The sequence below is a fragment of the Colletotrichum aenigma genome (genome assembly GCF_013390185.1).
Source record: "Colletotrichum aenigma strain Cg56 chromosome Unknown KSG_Cg56_contig04, whole genome shotgun sequence".
Classification (NCBI taxonomy): Eukaryota; Fungi; Ascomycota; class Sordariomycetes; order Glomerellales; family Glomerellaceae; genus Colletotrichum; species Colletotrichum aenigma.
The window spans coordinates 2,659,882-2,684,443 of NW_023500910.1; the positions used below are offsets into that span (position 1 = coordinate 2,659,882).

The 24,562-nt window shown below is 53.7% G+C and overlaps 8 protein-coding genes across 8 annotated transcripts; 3 read left to right on the forward strand and 5 right to left on the reverse strand.

Annotated features, from left to right (window-relative positions):
* Positions 1 to 111: 111 nt before the first annotated feature.
* CGCA056_v006601 (uncharacterized protein) lies at positions 112 to 1,900 on the reverse strand (the record flags this gene model as incomplete). The annotated part of the gene is made up of 3 exons (XM_037321850.1): positions 112 to 1,209; positions 1,278 to 1,843; positions 1,894 to 1,900. The coding sequence occupies 3 exons, from the start codon at positions 1,898 to 1,900 to the stop codon at positions 112 to 114; spliced, it is 1,671 nt and encodes a 556-aa protein (XP_037179194.1).
* An 855-nt stretch (positions 1,901 to 2,755) lies between these two features.
* Positions 2,756 to 3,997, reverse strand: MRX10 (MIOREX complex component 10; the record flags this gene model as incomplete). The annotated part of the gene is made up of 1 exon (XM_037321851.1): positions 2,756 to 3,997. One exon carries the CDS (start codon positions 3,995 to 3,997, stop codon positions 2,756 to 2,758), a length of 1,242 nt encoding a protein of 413 aa, XP_037179193.1.
* A 274-nt stretch (positions 3,998 to 4,271) lies between these two features.
* CGCA056_v006603 (uncharacterized protein) lies at positions 4,272 to 7,275 on the forward strand (the record flags this gene model as incomplete). Its single annotated transcript, XM_037321852.1, has 3 exons — positions 4,272 to 4,352; positions 4,400 to 7,105; positions 7,210 to 7,275. 3 exons carry the CDS (start codon positions 4,272 to 4,274, stop codon positions 7,273 to 7,275), a joined length of 2,853 nt encoding a protein of 950 aa, XP_037179192.1.
* A 1,365-nt stretch (positions 7,276 to 8,640) lies between these two features.
* Positions 8,641 to 9,532, forward strand: CGCA056_v006604 (uncharacterized protein; the record flags this gene model as incomplete). The annotated part of the gene is made up of 3 exons (XM_037321853.1): positions 8,641 to 8,805; positions 8,863 to 9,350; positions 9,391 to 9,532. 3 exons carry the CDS (start codon positions 8,641 to 8,643, stop codon positions 9,530 to 9,532), a joined length of 795 nt encoding a protein of 264 aa, XP_037179191.1.
* Positions 9,533 to 10,974: 1,442 nt separating this feature from the next.
* Positions 10,975 to 13,761, reverse strand: CGCA056_v006605 (uncharacterized protein; the record flags this gene model as incomplete). The annotated part of the gene is made up of 2 exons (XM_037321854.1): positions 10,975 to 13,447; positions 13,541 to 13,761. The coding sequence occupies 2 exons, from the start codon at positions 13,759 to 13,761 to the stop codon at positions 10,975 to 10,977; spliced, it is 2,694 nt and encodes an 897-aa protein (XP_037179190.1).
* Positions 13,762 to 14,744: 983 nt separating this feature from the next.
* On the reverse strand, positions 14,745 to 16,061 carry pep2 (Vacuolar protease A; the record flags this gene model as incomplete). Its single annotated transcript, XM_037321855.1, has 3 exons — positions 14,745 to 15,691; positions 15,748 to 15,901; positions 15,963 to 16,061. The coding sequence occupies 3 exons, from the start codon at positions 16,059 to 16,061 to the stop codon at positions 14,745 to 14,747; spliced, it is 1,200 nt and encodes a 399-aa protein (XP_037179189.1).
* Positions 16,062 to 18,448: 2,387 nt separating this feature from the next.
* for (Serine hydroxymethyltransferase, cytosolic) lies at positions 18,449 to 20,027 on the forward strand (the record flags this gene model as incomplete). Its single annotated transcript, XM_037321856.1, has 3 exons — positions 18,449 to 18,496; positions 18,556 to 18,971; positions 19,037 to 20,027. 3 exons carry the CDS (start codon positions 18,449 to 18,451, stop codon positions 20,025 to 20,027), a joined length of 1,455 nt encoding a protein of 484 aa, XP_037179188.1.
* A 1,066-nt stretch (positions 20,028 to 21,093) lies between these two features.
* Positions 21,094 to 21,468, reverse strand: CGCA056_v006608 (uncharacterized protein; the record flags this gene model as incomplete). The annotated part of the gene is made up of 2 exons (XM_037321857.1): positions 21,094 to 21,201; positions 21,310 to 21,468. 2 exons carry the CDS (start codon positions 21,466 to 21,468, stop codon positions 21,094 to 21,096), a joined length of 267 nt encoding a protein of 88 aa, XP_037179187.1.
* Between the last annotated feature and the right edge of the window lie 3,094 nt (positions 21,469 to 24,562).

Here is a 24,562-nt window from a genome sequence, read left to right on the forward strand (position 1 = left end):
TGACCTCTTCGATATAGACGTCTGAGTGTGACAACGTTTTCCTCGTCTGGAGCTGAGACCAGTTCATAAGGCTCAGCTAGATTATCAAGCTTCTCGGGGCTGATGAGAAGACTATCGCATCTTATAGGTAAACGCCTCGGCCTCATGGTTGCAACGAAGATGGCTCTGCTGAAACGTAACCCATCGTTGTGTCGTCAATTTGGTGAGGTATGTTTGTCGGCAAAAGAACTCTGCGTTGGTGCCTGCCGCGCCTCCCCAGTGGATATCATGAATAGAGAGAACCTCGCTCTCTTTGATCTTAGGACATCCATCCCCACAAGAGCAGTGGTTCGAGAGGAACAACTCATTATTCCAAGGATACTTCATAGTACCACACAGAGTGTCCACGGGTCTGTACAGCCAGATGACATCAAAACACCGCTTGCCATCCCTCAACTTGTGAACTTCTTGCACAAGTCCAAACCACCGGTCGACATCGCGAAAGCCAGGAGCAACCTCTCTAGCCCACTGAGAGCTGCCGTCAGCATCCCTTGTCGTAGAAATGACATCGCCGACACAGACCTCTTTAGCACTCCTCTCCTCATATACCTGATGAGCAAGTGTATGGGGGACTGGCGATGACTCCAAGTTGTAGGCGCTTGTGAGATTACTCCGCAAGTGGTCAGCTCGAGGGCTCGGCGCTAAGGCCTCCATCATGAAGCCGCAGGGTAGTTGGTTGAAGAGTTCATATATATATGGCGTGACGACGGTCTTACCGAACGCCTTTTCTGGTGCTGGAAAGGATGCACCGCTTGTTGGGGTTGATGGCGTCTTGCTCGGCGTGGGTAGGGGAATCTCTTTCCACATATAGATGGACTTGGTCTTTTGCTGACCGAGAACGCCATGAACCTCCTTGTAGATAAAGTCCAGATTGGCCACAATTGCTGTGCGGAAGTCGTTCCCTGGTAGCTGTTGTCGCCAGCGAGTGAATGCCTCAGAAGCCCCGTGGTGCTTTAAAAGCCATGCACTGAAATCAGATCGGAACTCTCTGAACAACACGCGACGTCCAGCATCTACCGCGGCGGAGAGGTAGTCGACGACATGCTTCGAAAGGTCTGCCAGCCACATGAAACCCATGTGAAATCTTCTGTACTCTGGCGAAGGGGATTTCAGACGGTAATAAACACCCTCCTTATACTTGGTGTTCATCTGTGACTGGATCCATATCTCCTGACCAACCGTACTCTCAGACAGGCCATAGTTTCCGATAGGTAGCTTTTCAAAAGAATTTTGGGTACAAAGTACCGAGCGTCGCCAACTGACAAGACTCCAGCCGCGAACATGACTTTGCAGCCAATTTTGATTGAAAGGTGTTGGAGTGGTCGCATCTCTCCTGGATATTGCATCTTCTTGTAGGCCTCTGTGAGCCCACCCATGTACGGTTCGGTAAATACGGTGAATTGGTCGAGTTCAATGTCAATGAAGTCGTCCCCTCCTTTACTTGTTCGCCGATGCTCCTCTAGTAACTTCTGGACGACTCTGAACTCCCGATCAACCGGAGCCGGGAGCTCCTGACCCTGATAAAGGTACCGCGGCGAGATGAGAGTGCTTGCCGGGAGGTCAACGGAGATGTTCGTGACTGGTTGAAAATCTGGCGGCAGGAAGACGGTCTGCGCGTCCCTATGAAACTCTTGCTGGGCAGGCGCGTCCTCCGACGGGTTGGCGATAACCGGGTTCTCTGAGATTTGCAGGATTTCGCGGTTCTCGATCTTAGCGAGATCATCGGCGGCTTCCCAGTCTTGGCCTTCATCGTAATCCGCAGCCCACATATTCCCAAGCTCGTCCTCGTAGTCTTCAATAGGACCTGCACTAGGTTAGAAACTGACATGGACACAATGAAAGGATGGGGCTGACCTGGCATAGTGAATGCTCATTCTTCCCATTCGGTAAGTTGGAGTGGCTTAGGAAGTAAGTACACCCGCACGCGCACGCGGCAGGCGCTAGCGCGTTATGTGCCGTAGACGTTGTGAGAATGTGCACTTATACACTGTTTCTCGATAAATCGTGCTTGGTAACAGTGATTTGTGTGGGGAACGATGAGAATTGGGAGGTTGGGTTGGGTCCGGGCGCGCTTCAAAGCTGTTGGTGCTAGGTTGACGATTTGAAAGTTGATGGTACGGATAAGGTCGTGGTGCCAAGCTGAAGAAGTGAGCCAGAAAGAGAGGCAAGCGACGAATAAAAATATCGCGCTTGCCCTGAGGGAAAAGGCCTTGTGAAATTGAAGTGGTCCGTAAATATGGAAAGAGAAAGGCTGGTTTTGTTACGCATCAACTTGACTTGTCGAAGTCGAAGTGCTTTTTTGAAGAATGCCTGTAGTGTGTTGACATTGAAGAATAATTGCGGAGAAGGCGGCCAATCCCGCTTTGCGATTGAAAACTTTGGCAAGCGCGACCCTGCTGTGGAGTTTGCCCAGCGTTCCTGCAGCAGGATTGGCCAATGAGATAAGGCGTGGAGGTACGGGTTCGTGCAGGGTGGTCGCGGGTACCTGGCGGCTGCTGTGCTGCAGTGACTTTACCAGCCGGGCTGGCCCACCCATCTACCTACCTAGGTAATAATGGAAGGCACAGGTCTAGCTAGAGCTGAGGTGGTGATGCAAAGTCAAGGTTGGTGGGATTGTAATCGATACTCGACCATGCAACGTATAGAAAAAGAGATTGGCATATGCATTCAGATGAAAATCGATTGAGTTGGGTATCTTTGGTTCATTCCCCCCTCCTTACTTCTTCCCGGCGTTCTCAAGCTCAAGTGCATGCTCCTCCTTCCACTCCAACACAATCCGCCTCAGCTCAAAGACGACTTCGACAGTAATGAGGATGATGATGATCCACTCCAGTCTTGTGCTGTGCTGCTCACTGGACATCTCTCGTAGCACGCTCGCAATCTCCTGCGCATAGTCCATCTTCTGGTTCAACGTTCGAATCCGCACGTTTACGTCAAGCGCTCGTCCGACCTGCTCGTAGTACCCTTCTAGACCTAGTTCGGCACGGCTGTCCCAGAAAATGTCCGGGAGGGAGTCCGTCAGCTCCGAGTAGTGGTTGAGCCGCGCGCGCAGACTCAACAACTCGCCCGTCTTCTGCAAGATAAACTTCCTTCTGAGGGGTAGCCCAGAGCCCTTTGACAGCAGCGACGGGATTTTCCTGGTACTCTCAAAGTACGCCGTCAAGGCTGTTTCGAGAACGGCCAGCTTGGTGCTCCTCGCTAACCCCGAAGAGAAGGCAATCTTGGCCAGCGTCGTGTCCAGTCTATCGCCATCCCTCTCTTCAAGCTTCGTCCCAAGTACCACAATGTCACCCTTCATGCCGCTCGTTTCCCTCGACGAGTCGGCAACATACTCCAGGTCCTCGACCTCCCGCAGAGCCGGCTTCAACGGCGTTTCCGCCGCGCCGAGCAATTGTTTAGTGACGACATCAGGAGGCAGCGCCCAGGTCACGATCGTTCCAGAAGGGAATACAAAGATGTCGCCTCCATTTACACCGCGGGCATGTACAACCTCACTTGCCTCGAATCCGCTCTGGTCTGGGTCGATATCGAACCCATGCGCCCGTAATGTATCTAGCACCAACCCCATATCGAAAGACTCGGAAACGCAGACGGCGCTGATCAGGGTCGAGGCAGATGCATCGACGGACTCTCCAGGTAGGGCGCCACCACTGCGTTGCGCTGGCCGTTGAGCGATGATGGCCACCCGACGTAGAGAGTTCTTTGCGCCAGCAGAACGAACGCCTTTGCGCTTCGGAGGCGTGGGCAGTAATGATTCTCCATTTTCGGGTTTCGACTGCCTCGGAGACGGTTCGCCAGTGCTCTGGGAAAGGTAGACGTTAGAAGTAAAAAAGTTACGCTTTCGAGGTTGGCTTGTTGGAGTCGTTAGGTGGAAGTATCGCTGCGGGCGGGGCGTGAAACGCGCGGTGTGGAAGCCACGGTTGAGGCACGACGCTATGGTGAGATAGCATGGCCGCATTTTGAAACTTTTGACGCCATTGAATGGGCCTTTCGGACACCCAAGACACACAATGATCGGTCGTGGCTTGGGCGAGGACAGTCCTCAAAGTCAGAGCTGCCGTTAACTGCCGATGCGGGTGGTTATCTTATCAGCACGTGATCACAAAAGTTCGTCCGGCGGCGACGCAGCGACATATCGGCATTAACAACCTCTTGCGACCTACTTGCCAACCAGCCAGGCTCACTGCATCTCAATCGTGGGATTTCTCAAGCCTGTCAGCGAAGATGGGGCAATGCGGCTGTCTCCCATCTCCAGATCATACCCTTTTGTCCTGACCAAGGGCCGATGGTCATCGGTTCTTACCTGGCGAGCTGTGGGTGTTCCCAAGAAGCTTCCCCTGCCATAGCTAACAAGACTCAGCACCTCTGCCGATGCCATGACATCCGATCCACCCAGACCGCCGCCGTCAGCCAAGTTCCGCAACTTGAGCGCATAATACAACAAGACGATCACCACCAACGCTCATTAGAGTCGGTCTACAAGCCCATCGTTGCCGGCGAGCGCTCATTTTCCCAAGAACTGCTCCTCGCCGGCGCCCTCGAACTGTACCGTAACCCGAACCAAACCCTGTCCGACGCACAACTAGCCGACCTTCTCCTTCTGGCCTCTTTAAGGCAATCTTCGCTCAGCATCATCACGGCCCAGCTAGTCCTGCGAAAAATTCCCAAACTTGACCCGCGCATCCATGCCCGCCTGTACAGCCCCGACTGGGAGGCTATGCCCAGGCTCTTGGAACGTAGGGGGTATATCGTTGGAGAAGTCACCCACTGGACAAAAATACTCGTTGTCGAAGATGCGGACGAGAGAGTACGAGACTTTCTGAGCAAGGAGCATCACAAACCGCTGTTTGTTCTTTTCTACCTACTCAGCAGTAGGCCGTATTTCTCAGATCGAGAGTCACTCTGGGGGCTTTTAGAGTATTGCAAAGAATGGTACTCCGGCAAACAACAGGAAAGCCCTGGCGCACCAGACTCTCACGAGCTGGGAATGCATTCTGCCCTGTTCTGCATCTTGCTTCAGAAGCTAGGCTATCACGCGGCCAGGCTCCAGCCCGACATTCTACCTGAAATAGCTAATCTAGCAGTATCCTACATCAGTGGTCTTCCATTGACAAAATCACGCACAAGGCAGATGCGCCAAGATAAGACCTACAATATGCAGTGTCGCGTTTTCAATGCCGCCTTACAAGCTGTCTCCGAACCCGCAGCGGAAAAGCCATACGACCGCGCGACTTGCAACTGGAAAGCCATCACAGCATTGTTGTCTCTGTCTTCCGGCCTGCCACGACCTTTGATCATTGAGCGCCAGAGCTACCGGGCAATCCGGCAAATCCTGCTCATGCTACCAAAGACCGTCACCGAACGGGACACGGCCAGTGCCCTTGCCAGCTCGTGGCCTCCCTATCGAATCTTGCGAGATGGCATGGAAGAAAAGGCCAATGCTGAGGACTATTTGAGCAGAGTCGTCAAGGCCGGCATGATGATGCAAGAAGCCGGCTACGCCAAGCAACCAGTAGACGACGTCACCGATATCCTAGGTGGCAGAGCCCCAGATGGTTCGCCTACCGTCCAGACCAGAGCCAATTACCCTCGCCGTATCCACTACGATCAAGCAGCTTGGGCAGCACTTATTCGGACCACTCGGAACTCACAGGAGGCATGGGCTATATTCAAGAACCCTCCAGAGGCCAACATGGAACCCAACTGGCAAGTGTACTGGGAGCTGATTGTCAAGATCGCCGCCAAGCCAGCTGATCTGGATCACAACAACCTGCCAGGTGACGGCCGAGAAGTTTCTCCGTTTGACGACAGAAACCTTACCGATTTCGAAAAAGCTAGAGTACGCCCGCCCACTATACGTGCTCTGACGCACGAGATGTTCAAGATGGGCATTGTCATCAAAGGCAAAAAACTAGCTTTTCTCATTAGGACAGCAGAAACCATTCCCCATGCGATGGATTACATCGATTACAGCGGTATATCCGGCGGTTTCAAAAGGGATATCCGACGATGCATGGAGACTCTCACGGACCTTCCACCATCTCTGCTGAGAACGCCTCCTCTGGACATTCTCCATGCGTGTATTGAATTGCTCTGTAAACTGCAGCCAAATCGCACGCAAGGCCAGACCAAGTTATATCCGAAACACTTTCTCCGCATACGGTATGCGTTCCGCCTCGCTCAGCAAGGATGGATCTCGACAAAGAATAGCAGCAGAGCGCCCTGGGAGTCGATATTGGTTGCTCTTGCGCGACCCAATATCATGCTTAGTGCCGTCAAGACCAAGACGAACGGCTTAGAGGTGCTTCTGTTGGCTACAGAGGTCATGGAGAGGGCGGAGGCTCACAGCGGTTTGAGCTTGTTAATGTTTCATTCGTATGCTCGAGCGATGCTCAAGGCTGCATGCTCGGGGCTATTGCCTCTGAGGAACAGTCGCAGAGAGAATAACCGCGAAAGTCAAAACTTCTTGTCATTGTATAGTCTCCACAGCACTCCCGCCAAGGCACCGAAACTCGTCTCCAGCAAAGACCGCCAGTGTTGGAAGACGGCTCTGTCTCCCATCTTCCAAAAACGAAGCTGCAATACAGCTGATACACCATACGAGGTTATGTGCGACGCAACGAGGAAGCTCAAGAGCGCATGGAGGGTACTCTCGACCACTGGTCCAATTGCCAAGCCAAAGGTGAACCGGCTCGTCACAGCGTCTCACATCAACAACTATATGCGCACGCTAGCCTTTGTCGGCGACTACGAGGAGATGCTATTGCTTCTTCAATGGGTTACCAACGAGTGGCTACCCGCGGTGACGACGGCGTTAGGCGGTCTGTCACTTGCCGATATGGAGCGTCTGGAGAGGGCAGTACGAGCGTTCCGGGCGTTCGCCGAGCCCATGCTAGGCAATGAGGTTGTAAAGCCTATACACCAGGAGATGGCCCATAATGGGGCACTGCACTGGTCTTCTGATGAGGAGGTGGAGGATTATATCGCAAGCGATAAGTGGGGTGATCATCAAAACTTGAAAGCAGTGATTGATATGGTCAAAAGGCTGGAGGAAGAGGAAGCCACTGTATGTGTATCATCACCTGTAAATGGATTAGGGAAGACGGAACCGTAGACCCGGATAGATACCCCGTAAGCTATGTCAAATATTCTAATCAACACATGGACCAGGTGATGATGAAGGAAGCCAACAATGGCGACGACAGTAGCGATATCGAAGACAAAGGAGAGGCGTAAAAAAGCCGAAGGGCGGGCTAAGCACAAACAAGACGAATGTATTCTGGTCGGCTATCTCTAGGACCTCGACGGTGATGCTCATGCCGATCGAATCGTATTTAAGAACGAAATTGTTTCTGTAATGGCCAGCTTTGGCAGGCGGATTGACTCGTGCCGGGCAGTTGGGGTAGAGGTCTCGCAGCGAGACGAAGGGTGCGTATTTTCCGGAGTACATCAAGCTCAACACCGCTTCCAAGGCAGCGGCAGATCGGGAGAGGCAAAGTTCGCCGCCTTTCTTCATGAGGTTAGCAGCTGTTTTTGGGTATTAGCTTGGAAGGCAAATCACACTGTCTCTCTCGTTCTTCAGAGCTTCGCATTGTCCAAAGACGATACCTTGGAGACAGGTTGAAGTCCGACCCTGACAGTCCAGATTAGATTGGATCTTTGCTGGGTGTAGAGTAGATTAGAGCAATCTTGTTGGGCTGCGGAGTCCTTTATCATGGAGCTGTCAGAGAGGTCCTGGGTTGCTCCAGACTTTCGGGTTCGCGAGATGTTGAATGAATGAAGTGGATGAGTGCCATAAGTGGACGAAAGAAGAGGTGGATCGGTGAGATGTTGCTGCTCTGAAAGTGTCAGGAGCAAAGTCATCTCCATACGAAGGTGCCAGATGCCTTTTCTAAGCTCCTGGGGTGTTTACAACCTGGAAGTGAAGTGGGACGTGTTGGCAAAGTGAAGGATGGCGGTGCTTCATTATGTCTGTTGACTGGGACGACGACGACGACCGACCGACGACGGCAACAACAAAACCGAAAGAAAGAAAGCGCCAGCTTCTGCTTATAAGCAATCATAGTTCATTATCGTCGTAAATATCAAAATTGTTTACCTCAGAGATGCCTCTCAAGGAAGACCAAAGTTGCAAATGTCGCCCTCTTTCCTTTTTCAATTTTCCATCGCACTTGCCTCCCATAACCGTTCAAAAAGTTTCGAGACCACAGTGAATTTGAGAAAGGCCCTAGCCTGTAAAACTTCTCTTTATCCCCAGCAAAATCTCACCTCGTCGACTCTCCTTTCTACCGTCCCAGTAACCTCTCCCTCAACCTATCCACATTTTCTTCTCTGCTATCTTCCACCCTTATTTTCTGTTTTCTCACTCTCAATTCTCCAAGAAGTTTCTGTCCTACATCGTTCACCAAGGTTGCTGGCAGCCTACATCTAGCCTAGTGTCTCAAGATTATCGATTCCCATCTTCTACGCGGATTCAATCAATATACGATCAGTTGCTGGCAACTCGAAAACCGACTCAACTTCAAGAGCAGATTCATCGCCTCAAAATTGCTTGCAAGCTTTTCTATCTCAAGACTATCATCACATCGATACAGCATCAAGATGGGCCGCCTCGACTTGTCTTCTCTTCTCAACACCGGCATGTACGCTGACATCCACCTTGTGTGCACTGGCAAAAAGGGGAACAAGCAGACCTTCAAGGTTCACCGTTCAATTGTCTTCTCCCAGTGCCAGAAACTAAAGGAGCTGGTTCTCGAGTCGTCAACTGTAAGTCATTTCCCGAACCTTTTAACCGCGTATCCAAAACTAACACTGAGTCTACAGGTTCGTGATGAACTCTTCGGGGTCGACGTCGTCGATTTGCCGCTGGAACCGGAGATCTTCGAACGCGTCCTTGCCTTTTTGTATTCCGGAGAGTACCAGGTCCGATACCAGGCTGCGGGGACGCAAGCAGAAGATGGGGAGGAGGAAGTGTGGGACAACACTCCGCACTCTCTGTTCTACTCCACCCGAATCTGCGGAATGGCCCAACAATTCGATATCATCGACCTCTTCTCAGAGTCTGCAGCCGCGCTCTGTGCCGCTGTGCGCAACGCTCTCTTTCACGTCGACTTGCCTGCCGTTCTCGATGAGCTTTATGCGACCCTAGGAACGAGCCCCTACTTCACCCTTCACCTGGCATCAATCCCTCATATGGTGGCTCATAAAATGAAGCGGTTCAAAATCGTCAGGACGCATCTTCGCCGGGTCCTCTTCAAGCAACCCGTCTTGGCTGCTGACATTCTCGACGCAACCATGGAGGCCCTCGAAAAGTCAGAGATGAGGCTGAGGAGAGCAGCTGACAGGCTTCAGGAGATGGCACGACCTGTCGAAGCTGTACAGGATATCGAAGAAGGCGAGGCGGACCAGGGAGTTGAGCACGATGAGCAACGCCGTTCTCGCCGTTGTCGCCGAGATGATGATGATTCGGACCTGGAGCAAGAAAGAAATGTGAGGAGACGCCGGCTGATGTAGACTGGTTACGATTTGTGAAGCGGGGAACGTTGCGAAATAATGATGCTGGGCTGGCCCTGGATAATAAATAAGAAATAATCGGAGGAAGACGGACAGCCCCGGTATCTCTTGTGAACAGGCTTGGATCTGATGGCCTCAGAAATGGCGAAGTAGACTGCCTAGATAATGCAAACTACTCTTCTATTGCTCGTTCTGGTCTTGAAATCTGTTATCCCGTTTGCAGTCTTGATATTGGCTCTGATTCGTACGACTAGCAACCACTGTTTTTCTTGGCGTCATTTTTGATTCTTTACAAAAAAGCAGGGTCGCAAGGGCGCAGCCAGTGACCTCAACTCAACGAAGCAGGCCAAGCACGCAGGTCGCGAACGACTGTCTCATTGATGCAAGGCTAGAAGCGTGCTATTCGATTCAGCCACTTGGCCTATAGCACTTCTTGCGACGAGCCGTTGCCGCCGGCCCCAACAAGCCGAAACCTTGCAGCTATTTCCACCTCCGTATTAGCGCAACCGTTGACAGCTTGCCCCCCATTGTTTCTGCCGCCTTCTTCAACGGTCAACATCAGCCGAACGTTGTCTTGAATCAGCTTGTTCGCTAACAGGTAGCGTGCAAGCAATCAAAAAGTTCATGCGTGATGCGTTCGGACGACTTTGACAAAGGGCCACGTAGATAAAAGGCTTACGTCCTTTGCAAGATACCGCCACACAGAGACATGATACCAGAGCATGTGTCAAAGATAATAGCTAGAAGATTTTACTGCCATTGTTTCTGATTAGGATGCAAGTACTTAGGCTACCTTCAAACTCTATACACTTGAGCCAAGACTCGCCTTCCTCCGTGAACCATGAACCGTTTCCCCATCCACACCCCCTTCCTCGCCGTGGATAAGACTGAAAAAGTAAAAGAAAGAGAGGAAAGCGGGCCTCCACAGACCAGCGAAGACGTAATTGTCTGCACTGGTTATTCCAACACGAAGACGCCCTCTGGCGATCATCTATGCGTCGCAACTCTCCATCGAAATTCTCTAATAACACAAGGCCAGAACGCCGTAAATAGGTCAGACTTGCAGTGGCTCGAATTGAGCGTCTCAACAGTCTGAATCCCTCCTTTGTCCGTCCATCGTCAATTGGGCCGCCCCCTGGAAACTTGATGCAACGCCTCGTTGCCACCTGCAAAACAGAGCCCCCTCACCAACTCCGAAAGGACATCGCTTCCTCAATAATCAGACACCGAAGAACTAAAGTGGTTGAACGCCAAGACCTAGGGCCCTGAAACAGCTCCTGCCGCGTTTCCTCGATACCTATTTAGGGGCGAGTAAGGCGTTGGAATGGGCACGGAAGAAATTTTTGGCCGTAAGGCTTGAGCTGCAGAACGTTGTTCTGCCATGAGACGCGACAACGATATTGTTGGCAGCGGACCGGCTTGCTAAACCTGTTTTCTCTGCTGCTGTTGAGGTATGACGGGTATGGGCACAGGCGTCACTTTATGGGGTATGGGAGGCGTTCCGTTTCTGCCAGCACTGCCAACGGGGCTTTGCGGCTTGGGCGTTTCGCCCGCAGCTACGCGCGCCTCGTGACCGCCTGCAATCATCTTGTTGCCAAACGCATTGCTCGTTTGCTGCGCCGCGGCCCTGAACCTAGCTTGTTCGGCCGCCATGCGCTTCCGGTCGGCTTCGTAAACAGCCATATTGTAACCCGTCATTGCATTCATGCCGGCATTTGGTGTGTGTTGCGACTGGTGGCTACCGTTCGGATACTGTTGACGGTTGATGGGCGTGCCAGGCATGTTCTGCTGAGGAGTCGACCCATAGTGCCGTTGCTGCTGGTGCGGAGTCGGAGACTGATACTGGCCGGCCGGCACCTGCGGTGACATGCGCGGTTGCATATTGTTCCCTCCGTTGGGATAGTAGCCGCCGTAATTTGGCTGCGGAGTGCTAGGCGGCTGATGGTGCTGCTGCTGGTACGGCTGCTGATAGGGTTGCTGGAAACGAGCGTTAGGCGTGCCATGCGTTGGTGTTCCAGCATATCCAGGGTACTGTGGGGGCCTCTGCTGTGATCCGTATTGAACACTCTGGTGACCATAGGGTGTTTGTGTCTTTCCGACATGCTGTGCGTAGTTGGTGTATCCGTTTGTTGGGCGATATCCACCGGGTTGGCCAGGGCGCGGCGTCTGGTGCGGAGGCATGTGGTGGGGAGTGCCACCTGGACGAGGAACTTGCTGCTGGGGCATCGGCGGCTGCTGACCGGCACGGTAGTAGTTGGTCGTTGCAACGGAAGGGGTCCGGGACGGGGTGCCGTACTGGTTCGCCCCGTACTGGTTGTACGGGGTCGACGCGCTCGGCGTGCGATGAGGGGCGGGCCGATTTTGAGGAGCCGCAGCAGCCACACTCTGCTGTTGACGCATACGAGCTTGAGTTGCCGCATCGTCTTCCATGACACCCTTGTACTGGTCTGTTCGGACCTCGAGCTTCGTGCTGATGAGCAGTTGCTCCAACTGGTCGCCGTTGAGCTTGGCTACAGCGTAAGGGGGGAGACTGTTGACGATGAGACTCAACTGGGCCTTGAGCGTCTCGTATGTCGCAGTCTCCTCCTCCGTTGGAGTTGAGACAGCACCATGAGACAGCAGATCGCCATTGACAGGGTCACCTGCATAGCGGTTTTGCGATGGGAGCAGAGTAAGATTGCGGATGCGCTGGTAGGAGAGGAGAGTCTCAATCATGTCAGTGACATCGTCGAGAAGAGCATCAACCTCCTTGTCGGCGGGATCTTTCTCCTTGGGCTTCGACACCACGTCATTCATGTCTTGCAGTGCGGGGTCCACAAGCCACTCATCCCATTTCTCGATCGCCTCATTCACAAACTCTTCGTCGACTTCCTTCTCCGCCGCCTGTTGAATTGGCTTCTCAATGTCATCTTCATCTTCAAACTCGCGCAGCTCAGACTCAATAAGCTTGTTGAAATTCCGTTGGCCGGTCAATTGCCAGTGCAGGCGACCGGCGTGGGTCGAAGGTATGACCGACGTGGAATCATCTCTGCATGGGGCAAAGCTGGAAAATGCACTGCGGAATAGTGACTCCATTTCATTGACTTCGACTTCGGTGCTCGATGGTCTGCGGCCCGCCAAGCTCTGCGCACGCTCACGCTGTCTTGTCTTGCTCTTCGACGACGGGGTCGCGTTGGTGTAGTCCAGAAAATAGCCGACTGACACTTTCTTGCTCGAATAGGAATCGTTGAAGTACTTGGACTTGCCAGCTGGCTCAGGGTGGTAGAAGCCCAGAATATTGCCCTTAACCATCTGCTTGGGTTGCTTGGGAGGTTGCAGCGACGGCAGCGGACGACTAGATGAGAACAATTCCCCGAGTGTGGCGGTCCGCTCACTTGATCGCGATGGGACAACATAGGATGTCGACACAGCCGGAGGGAGGTTCAAGGGAGATGCCTTGATGCTAGAGTTCTCCGCACCAGACATCTTCTTGGGCAGACTCGAGAAGAGTTGCTTGGCATGGGGAGCCTGGCCAAAGACTGTCAAGACCGCATAACCCGAGAGAGGGTCAACTTCGGCCTTGACGTCAGGGGCATTCGCGGCTGTACGCGGGTACGATATCTCTCGGCGGAGAAGGTCCATAGCCTTCTCTCGGAACTTCTTGGTTTGAACCAAGGCAGCGCCATCGGTCTTCTCCTTGCCCTTTTCTGATCCGGTCGATTGCAGTTCTCTGAGCTGATCCTTTACGGCATCAACGAGGTCGGACGCCATCTCGTCCAAGTGTTTGTAGGAGTCGTTGGAGACCTTGTCGGCGATGGTGCTCGCGTGGTCGGCGGACTTTTGGCGCTTCGCGTCGGGCTGCTCTGCATCGGCTTCAGGAAGCGGACGCTTCAGAATTGAGGGCTTTGCATCAAAACTAGGGGCGATACGTTAGTACGACACGGTTCTCGAGGCGACGTTGGGGCATGGGCGCGCCGCAAAAGGCGCATGGATGTGCGTGCAGCCCTACCTGGTCAAGACAGTGAAGTAGTTGCGAATGGCATCTTTCTGGCTCTCCTGCGGGACCTGGGTGGTTTCGCCATCGACATCCATCTTTTCGGCTCCATCGCCATTGACTTCCTCATCATCGTCGCGCTTCCTCTTCACAGGGACGACAGGCTGGGGCTGGGGGGACTCAGCATGGTCCGGTCCAGGGATGCCGTTCGCCTGGACCGAATCCGGCTGCGCCATTGCGAAGCTTGGTGAGTCGTAATCTTAGTGAGTGGTGGTTGTCGTCGCGATGCGAGGGCTCGTTGGCGGCTCGTTAGGTCGATGTTGCGCGGGACGACGGGGGTGGCAGGTCGCCCAGTGGAGGGCGGGATTGTCGCGACGCGCGAGGTTCGTCGGTCGGTCGGTCGGTTGGTGGAACTCCAAAACCTTTTTTTCGTCAAGCGTCGAGAGACTAGGTGTTTGGGGGAATCTTTTCATCCAAGAACACAATCAAGGGCAAACAAAAGGAACCGGAGATGAACGGAGGTCCATCGACGTTGCCGTTTCTCGATTTCTTTTTGGCCTTGCAAGTGCTCCTGGAGCAATTTCCTGCAGCGTATGTTGGGAGGCTGTACTCAGAAGGCTGTTGTCTTGATGCCACTGCTGCGAAAAAGACTAAGATTGACGCTAGTCCCACTTCAGTCGGATACAGTGGGTCGCTTCACGTGATGGACCCCCCCAGATGCCGCAGGGAGAGATGCGTCCTGGCCTGCGCGTCCCTTGGCTGGAGAGGTACCTCGGACGGTTAGAGCTTCATTCACCGCAAAGTTGATTGGGGACTGACTGGGTCGACTTTCATGTCAAGCGTTAAGCCCAAGGTTTTCGATTATACATGGCGACATCTGTTCCTTTGGTTTGATGCCCAGTGTCCCCGTAAGGCACCTTATCTTACAGCGGACCCTTCTTGTACTTGTACGGAGCACCGAATTATGGGCAGACATGGGTGCCCTTTCTGGGATCGCCAGGTGCCCGCTTAGTACCTTTGCGTCGCCAAACCATGCATAGCTGTGGTCAGCCGTGGCAAACAAACACCACGGGAATAATGTGAATTCGCGCAAAGATGCAACTAATGGTATTCGCATACTGGTGTCCAGACTAGCACCTAGGTAGATAAATTACAGCCACCGCCCGAATCCCTCCATTTGCCGACAAATTGATAAGAAAAGTGTTGTGTGTGCAGGCGTTTATTTCTTCGCCTTGGCCAGACCAACGGCGTTCTTGCCGAGGTCGTAAACAGAGTACCAGCGACGCAGGAAGGCATCTCCAAGGATGACGAGAGGGCCAACCGGCTCGGGGAAGTCCATGCCCTGGAAGGTGGAAATACAGCTGCCAGAGACCTCCAAGATGTAGTCGTACGCGGAGATGCTGAAGTTGTAGCCAGCAAGGGTGAAGGTAATGTCAGGGAGCTCGGCGCGCTTGTCGCACTCAACCGAGTATTGGCCGTTAAAGCCCTTCTTGGCACCAATCTCCTTGTTGAGCAGCTCAGCAAGAGCAGAGGGGAGAACGTTCAGGGAAGTTCCGGTATCGAGGATGGCACCATGGCCCTCGAGGTCAGCAGTCTCGTCGCCAAGGGTGATGGCGTCGAGGTCAACCTCCCAGTAAGCCTTGCGGCGGAGAGGGATGTAGGTGATCTTGCCCTCGTAGTGAGAGTCATCAACACCTCCGAAGACAGCCTCGCTCTCATCGCCCTCGTCGTTGGTGTCGCCGAGGTAGAAGGCGAAGACGGGCTCATCGATGGCCTTCTGGTTGACCATCTGGTAAAAGGGAGGAACAATCTTGTTCACGGAGATGGTGTCGTAACCAAGACCGAGGATGCCGTCGAAGCGGCCAAAGGCAAAGGCCAGACCAGGCTCGCTGGTGGCCTCGGCGAAGTCCTGCTTCTTGATCTTGATGTCGCCGATGGAAACGTCGTCCTGGGACACGAAGCCGGTCAAGCTGCCAGAGCCGTAGTGGATCTCGAACTCGGAGCCATTGGACTTGTAGGTGGAGGAAGACGACGAGTCGTACTTGGAGTGCAGGTAGCAGGCGATGCTGCCACACTGCTGAGAAGGAACCCACAGGTTGGAGCTGCCGGTATCCAGGACAACCTTGAATGACTGAGGGGGAGTGCCGATGGAGATCTCAGAGAAGTCTGCAAAAGATACATTAGGCACAACGATCGAGGGTGGTTCCGTCAAGGGGACTTACACTGAGCGTTCATGAAGTTGCTCACAGGCACCGGGTGTTCACCGTTGCTCTTGATGGGCTTCTGGTTGAACATGGCATCGGCGTGGTTCTGGGGGCGAGCGCCCATGTACTTCTGGCCGAGAGAGCGGACCTGGTGCTCGATGGGAACGGCGTTCTACAATAGTGTCAGGTCAGCGGAGGGTTTCGGGGAGATGCGCGACGATGGGTTGACATACCAACTGCTCCGAGATGGGGACCTTCTTGAGCTTCAACTTGTGGACGTCGGCCTGGGCGGCGCCCAACAGGACGGCCGCGGTGAGGAGAGTGCTCTTCATCGTGATCGAAGACCTCGATTACCCAGCGTTTGTTGCTTTGGCGCCTGCGTCTTGGGAATGCTGATGCTGGGGGGGGGGGGATGATGGGTTAGAACGGGATGGGGATGATGAGGTGTTGACGGGGGGAAAGAAGCAGAAGCTGGGGCGGATGAAGTACCTATTAAGTACGCAGGCACCGTACTGGGTTGAGGTAGCATGGGGGGAGTCCCAGTGTCAAGCGTGACCTGCCCAACCTGCCTCCGCTAATGACGTCCCGAAGGTACCTTATCACTGCGCGACGTGCCACACCTGCCTATCAAAACCCGGGGTTTTATGGAGCCCCCAGCAACCAGCAGGAACGGAAGCTCCAAGGCACGCAACCCCGACCGCCCGAGACAGAGCTCCTCCCAGCTCTCACACACTCGGTGACACTCACACTTGGCCTTCACGGGCCTATGAGGCACCCAGGACGGAGCTTGCGTGTCTGATCGCGTGTCCCTGCAGATTCTCTTTGGCTGCCGCCGTTTCGCGTCACCTGCATCTGCCTTCTTCGATAAGATAAAGCGATCTCCATGCGTTGCATCCAAATAAGCAGACCCGGGGAAGCTCATATCACGCAACGGGGTGGATTGATGAGATAAGAATTGAGATGAGTATCTATCTACTCTGTACCTTACCTAGCCAGCATGTCACTCGCTATGCCCACCGCAGCTGTTCTCAACCTCCCGCAGGTAGGCAGGTGCCTAACCTAGCAATACCTAGGTCGGAGCTTGCCAAAGATGGGCAGGCGGTGCCATAGCTCGAAGCCAGACACCTGGCCAACTAACACGCAGTACTTTTGCTGGCCTACTTCCTCTGCCCAGCTGCTATGTACCTGCCTACCCAAAGCTGATACCGACAATGCTGGGACACCCGGATGAGCCTGTTCGCGTTGCGTGGAAGCTATGGTGCCTGGCCGGACGATGGCAAAAGGCCATTGCCGCCTTGGTACCTGAGGCCAACAGCTTCACGGCTGCAGGTCGTATGTCTCGGAGCTCGGTCCTGAAGTGGGTGCGATGGAGGGCCGGATGAGTCAGCATACAAGAAACCCGAATGCGCCCAGGTATGATTCGGATTCAAGCAAGAGGCCTCAGCCAATTCTGGACTGTGACATCTTTGAATCATCATGGCGCCAGCAGCGCTTCGCATGCCAAACAGTGTGGGAGGTTGGCAGTCTGTCTGCCAGCCACAACTTTGTGCCCATACGTGCCTCGATAGAAAAATTAGAAATTGAGGCTAGGAAGTCATGTTGCATTGACTTTTTCTGCCGATTACTGCTAAGGTAGCTAGGTGCTGTTGTGCAGCAACCAAGGTACCTAGGTAGAGCAGAGGACCCTCTGAGTTGGGCCTATCAGGGCTCTGCCCGGAATGGGCTCTTCGGCTTGTCAACGTCTGACTTGCGCATCGCCGATATCGCATGCATCATCGTCTCAGGTCAGTAGTGCTGTAGTCCGGCTGGTCTGATTTCGAAGAACGTGGTAACCGCGCTTCCATGTTTTAGTCCTCGGTGAGTGCAGCGAGAAGATTACCTGTAAGCATGGAACAACACTCCAGTCTCGACAAACTATGATTGATTCATGTTGGTGCTTGTTTCTTGGGGCCCGCCAGCGCTCATGACGCTTCATTCGATTCATTGCGAGAGAGAAATTGGCTGTTCTTCGAGATGACTTATACGCAGGTCTTTCCTACCAAGTGAGTCACAACTGCTTGCCACAACCGAAGCTTTCGCCATTCCGTTGCCACGCCTTGACCAGAGCATCCGGCTGAGCCGCCAATTCACGATGGCTGGGGAGAGCAATCGTGAGACGACTCACGAGAAGTAAGAGCGAAACGGACGAAACCCCTCGTTGCTCAATGGTCGAAATGGGTCCTCGTTTCTCGTTGACTCGCGGCACTGTTCCAGAATCGGAGTCATGCTGCCCCGCCACTAAGGCGAGTTCAGGGATATGCGCTATTGCCTTAGCGTCTCCAGCGGCTGTTCTGTCCCGCTGCTGGAACTCACCTTACTGCCCTGTGTCAACTCAACAGGCACGTTGAGAAGCCGCCAAAGGCGTCTTCAGCGACCCTGACCGCTGGAGGGGGCAAGCGCCACAACTTTTTCTTGCGCCGCGTCGCCAACTCGACCCCGCCAATCACACCCCGCCATACCCCACCGCTGCCATCGAGTATGCGGCCATTCACATTTTGCTCCTCCGATGCTCTCCCAAATTTTTTTCAAGCTTTAACCCTCCCTTCCCAACCTTGCTGGCTTCTCTGTCTCTCCCTCTCCCTCTCTTCCTTTCTACAACAACCTCTTCACTGCCATTGCTTGCGTGAACCAGTCTCCTCTTCACCTTTCCCAAGCATATTCCGCCACACCACAAGTCACAATGGCTGCCAATGGCTCTACCTACTCCCTCCCCGTCTCCCACAAGGAGGTCAGTCTGCTCTACCCCGCCGCGTCGCGCAAGGACTGTTGGTTCTGACTCACTGCCAGATGTTGGAGAAGTCTCTGATCGACTCCGACCCTGAGGTCGCCGAGATCATGAAGGAGGAGATTCAGCGCCAGCGCGAGTCCATCATCCTCATTGCCTCTGAGAACGTCACTTCCCGTGCCGTCTTCGACGCTCTCGGCTCTCCCATGTCCAACAAGTACTCCGAGGGCTACCCCGGCGCCAGATACTACGGCGGCAACCAGCACATTGACCAGATCGAGAACCTCTGCCAGAAGCGTGCCCTCCACGCCTTCAACCTCGACCCTGCCAAGTGGGGTGTAAACGTCCAGTGCTTGTCCGGCTCCCCCGCCAACCTCCAGGTCTACCAGGCCATTATGCCCGTTCACGGCCGCCTCATGGGTCTTGACCTTCCCCATGGAGGCCACTTGTCCCACGGCTACCAGACTCCCCAGCGCAAGTGAGTGACTTCGCCCGCTGTCTCTGAAATACTAGTCCAGTATGCTAACGAAAGGCCTCTTACAGGATCTCTGCCGTCTCCACCTACTTCGAGACGATGCCCTACCGAGTCGACCTGGAGACCGGCATCATTGACTACGACACCCTCGAGAAGAACGCCATCCTCTTCCGCCCCAAGGTTCTCGTTGCTGGTACCTCTGCCTACTGCCGCCTGATCGACTACGGTCGCATGCGCAAGATCGCCGACTCCGTTGGTGCCTACCTTGTCGTTGACATGGCTCACATCTCCGGTCTCATTGCCGCCGGCGTCATCCCGTCCCCCTTCGAGTACGCTGATATCGTCACCACCACCACCCACAAGTCCCTCCGTGGCCCTCGTGGTGCCATGATCTTCTTCCGCAAGGGCGTCCGCTCCGTCGACGCCAAGACCGGCAAGGAGACCCTCTACGACCTCGAGAACCCCATCAACTTCTCGGTCTTCCCCGGTCACCAGGGCGGTCCCCACAACCACACCATCACTGCTCTCACTGTTGCCCTGAAGCAGGCTGCCAGCCCCGACTTCAAGGCCTACCAGCAAAAGGTTGTTGACAACGCCAAGGCTCTCGAGAACAAGTTCAAGGCCCTCGGCCACAAGCTCGTTGCCGACGGCACCGACTCGCACATGGTCCTCCTCGACCTCCGTCAGCACAGCCTTGACGGTGCTCGCGTTGAGGCCGTTCTTGAGCAGATCAACATTGCCTGCAACAAGAACTCCATTCCCGGTGACAAGTCCGCCCTTACCCCCTGCGGTATCCGTATCGGCACTCCTGCCATGACCTCTCGTGGCTTTGGCGAGGCCGATTTCGAGCGCGTCGGTACCTACATCGATGAGTCCATCAAGATCTGCAAGGAGGTTCAGGCGTCTCTCCCTAAGGAGGCCAACAAGCTCAAGGACTTCAAGGCCCAGGTTGCCAGCGGCAACGTTGCTAAGATCAACGACCTCCGCAAGGAGATCGCCGCCTGGAGCTCTGGCTTCCCCCTCCCTGTTGAGGGCTGGCGTGTCGACGCTGGCATCTAAACGATGCTCAGCGACGTGCAGAGCTGCGCCGCTCATTCTAGGGAGTGGCGTCTCGGATCAAGGGAGGATTGGATTGATACCACATTGGGCATACGTGCCCAGTTCAACAGACATGGTTCACAAGGGATAAAACAAGCGCGGGGCGACTCGTGCATGACATTTAACATGGCTCATGAAAGGGAAGGTGTTTTCAACACTAGATGCATTTTCTTCAGGCGTTTCAAACCTTTTGTTAAAGCGGAAAACAAAATACCGGGAGGGTAAAACAAAATCTATGGGCGGGAGTTGGTGCGGCGTTCTCAACTTCGGCCTTTTATTTTAGGTAGAGACTGCTTCAACGCAGTCCAAGGATCAATGGCATCAACTCATTGACTTGCAGCTTTTTTCCTCTATGTTACGATATCACTGTGACTCGGCGTCTCTTTGATGAGGCGTTCATAAAAGATGACTTTGTGTCCGTGATCAAAGACGACGTAATTCAAATAGCGCGAAACGCTTTGCTGGTGACCTCACAATGACATTCTTCTTACCTTTGAGAACAAGGCATTGTCTGCTTCACGCTCCTGGAATCCCTCATCGTCGAACGGGTGCAGTTTGCATACAATATGGCTGTTCTTAGAACAACGATTGCTTTGGTAATAGATATTGTATAATATATCCGTGGCATGTTCTGAGACCAGCAGAATATTCCGATTAGCATCAACAACATCAAACACATCGACCGTAATTTCTATCCTACTTACCTCCATCACTCACTCTCAACGATATACCTACAGCAACTTTCATCAGACATTTCGTCGGCTACTTTTACAATTCTATCGCTGCCAGTAAGAATCCAATACACATTTAGCTAACGAGCACAGTTCTTGCAACGACAACAATAGCCAAAATGGTGACGGCCAAGATAACCTTCCTTCTTTCCATCTTCGCGCTGGCCGCTGAGATCCCCTTGGCGCAATCCCACTGCCTACCCCCCTTTCCTAATAACACAATCAGCTCGAACACGACCCATCAGGACCTTAGCCCCAGTAAAGCTCCCCTTCCAGTCACACTCAGCGAAACCGAGTCAAACGACCCGGACATCGACGGGATTTATATGAAGACCAGCGAAAGACTGTCGGCCAGTCTCTGTGGCGCATCCTCCTACACGAGCAGTACCACCGCCACGTCGCCCCTAGTATTAGACTGCCGTCAGCTTGCTGAAAAGATTCGACGCGATAAACACTATACAACCGTATACGGCTATGGCGATAACCACACTATCTTTCCCATTCTTACTTACAGAAGTTGTATGTTTGGTGTCCGTCCTGCATGGACCGAGGATGTCCACACATGGCAGTATGGCTGGTACATTGGCAATAAGGATATTTGGCAGATTGCGAGTCGAGTGGCAGACGAGTTCGAGATCGATGGCCGCAGCAGTGGTAACGGGCTCACGCATTGTGTTGTGAACAAGTATGTAAGTCCGGGAATTGACGTTCACTGGGCCGTTTTTGGCCGGGAGCAGTGGAAGGCAGTTGGCTGGAAATTGACGCCACCCATCCCATCCGCTGGTGACAAGAACATGGTCGGTATCTCAATCGCCATGTTTGCAGCATTTTCATGGACTTTCGTTCTCTGGTAGATCTGCTACTGAAGGAGGGGTCTGGAGGGGTTATCGGACTGTTTGGCCAAGAACCATTCGTTGTCTAGGCTGGAATGCAAATGAAAAGGTTTTATCATTTGTAATCCTAGACATGAACACGACGTTACATGAACATGAGCATCATGAGAGATTGAGTAGAGACACCAGAATACTCGAATCCTGCTGCGTGTACCGAGAAAGTCTTCCCGTGTCAAACTCTGCGAATGTCACTTGCCACAACATAACATATTTCCCGCAGAGGGAAGGACAACATCGGCAAGCTTCGGCCGGGGGTGTGCGAGGTCGCACACCTGCAACGTGACTTGAGACTAAAGACTGCTGACTGGATGATATTTTCCGGCTTTGGCAGTTCTATAAGTTAAAACTCCGCCGTTTTTTGTGAGACGTATGCCGTCAGCTTCTGCCTTTCCATGGCGTTCACTTGGCGTTCACTCGATTACTTCGGCTTACTCGTCGGCAATATGCTTTACATGCTAAGGGGATCCACAGAGACGTCGAGAAAAGATGGAGGAAGGGACTGATGCCAGACAACCTTTTCGGCCAGGCTTGAATACGCTACAACTTCATGTACGGCGAGACTGCCTCTCGGTCTTGTGTTGGGCATTAGGATGGCAGACACTGAAGGTAACCAATGTATTTCTCTGTTGCCGAAGAAATGTAACTCTGTATCCTCGTGGCTTTTTTCCGGAAAAGCTCTGACAGACAACTTGTAAGTCAGAGCAGCAATATTGTGTGACACATTTGGGGAGAGGCCGCGACCGCCAATCATAACTGCCAGCACGCCGTTAATGGTGCTACACCGGGATAGCGAGGAATAAGTAAAGACATGCTGGAGGGCGAAATCCCAGCACTGACGACTAATTAGGCGCCAGTGATGAGGATTACAGGAGTACAAGGTTATCCTCCGGCTAGTTTGCCCAACTTTGCAGGAAAGCCCCCGAAAGGCGTTTGAGAGATCTCAGCCTCCGATGTTGCCAGAGGCAGCGCGCATGCTCTCTGGTGGCCGTTGAAGGTTTGTAGGCGCTGGTCTGAGTCAAGACGGCGTGACGGACTCATAGCAGGATATGGGACCCACACATCGAGGTCAGCTGGCGTCTCCGTCGCCGCGATCTCGGAAGAGCCTCGCGAGGGAAGGAGTTTATGTCCGGCTCACTCGATAGAGAAAGCGAAGGCTAGGCCTAGAGATGTCGTCGGGCTGTCAAAGGAGGCTTTTTCTGTCCTACATATTGGCACATCGAGACACTCAAGTTGATCTTCAACCTGCCTTAGTGCACGCCAGGGTCGCAGCTGCCGGGATTCCCCGCCTGTGCCGGAGGGGGGGGGGGGGGGGGGGGGGTTGTTGGTGTTGCATGCGCCTCCTCCGCGCTTCGTGTCGTACAGTGATGATCAATGGACTTGCAGAGAAACATCGCCTTGTGTTGGACGAAGACCTTCTTCCAAGAATGAGGCTTCGGGATTGTGCACCGATCAGTCGTCTGAACATTGAAAAACCTCACGCCCTCAACTCGGGCTCAGAGAAGAGAACATGCCAGCGATTTTGCCCCAAGTGAGGCTTCCCACAAACTCTGTCGATTTCCTACCGTGAGTCAACTAGTTGTCCTCGCCCTGGGCGCCAGAAACGAAAACATTAAAAAAAGGCGTTGTTCTGTGACATTTGGTTACGTCATCGGTCTTGCGACCGTGAATATTCACCGAAGCAACAAGGCGGTGCTCTTGCTGGGCAATCGATTTACGGCAGAGCCTCTTCGTATTGGTTTTTCGATTTTTGACACTCTACGCGCCGGTTCGGACGACGATGTCTGACTGGCTGGTTGATGCTTCCGCTCGTGTTCGTCTGATCTGATAACTTGAGCTGTCGTCTCGTCTCGAACAGGGTCAAATGCGCCCGCAAGTCAACTGGCTGTAGACAGGTGCCTCGGCAGGGCAAAACAGTGTAAACGAAGCGAGGATCATGGCGGGTGAACAGAGTCACTGGTCAGAACCTAAAGAGAATGCAAGACAGGAAAAGCAAGACAAGATCGGTGGCGCCGTTTGATGTTTCGGAACGGCAAGTGCGCTAGTGTCGTGCTCTTCTTTTGGCGCCGTCTCTGCATGTTCCATTTCCTCATCACGAGCTTCGGCTCCGTTCTGAACAGAGGAGGTGACGAAAGAATGAATCAAGTCGGGCTGAAGGAGGACTCCAGAGGCTGCGCGCAACGTTGCCCAATGAGGGAGGACGGACGATGCTGCATGGGCAGGGTTGATGAAAATCTGTGGCGCGCGACGCACAGCAGCAGTTAGGGGGCAGGCGGGGGCCACTACGGGGAAACACCCTACCTCCCTTCCCTTACAGGTGGGCACTTAGATTAAGCCAGTAGCGTGCGGCAAGGGCGCACCTGCGGCGCATCAGATGCAAGTGCCAGAGCAAGTGGCCACTCCCCTCCACTAACAATGCAACAGCGCCTCATCTGCCTTCTGTTGCAACTGCGTACCACGACCCAGCAAAACATCCTGCTCTTATTCGTTGTTCTCTCTTTTACACACCTCGCGCCCTCCTGTATTTAGGAAGGTATTCAATGCTTGTGTCACCAGATCGCCCGGCGTGTTACACCCCGCTTCCTGAGCATCGCACGCCTGAGCTTGCTTGCTGTGTCTGAGGACACCTCTGAGGACACCTCTGAGGACACCTCTGAGGACACCTCTGAGGACACGGCAAAGACGGGGACGAGGACGAGGACGAGGACGAGGACGGACGACACGAGGGAAGGTGACGACGCCAGAGTGCCTGGGGCCCGATAGAGCTCCAAGACAGGCAGACCAGGCAGCGAGCATCATTGGCTCCGCCTGACGCGCATCATCGCGCCTCGCCTTGGTTCCCGTCCTCCCGTGAGGTATTGTAGGCTTGGTACAC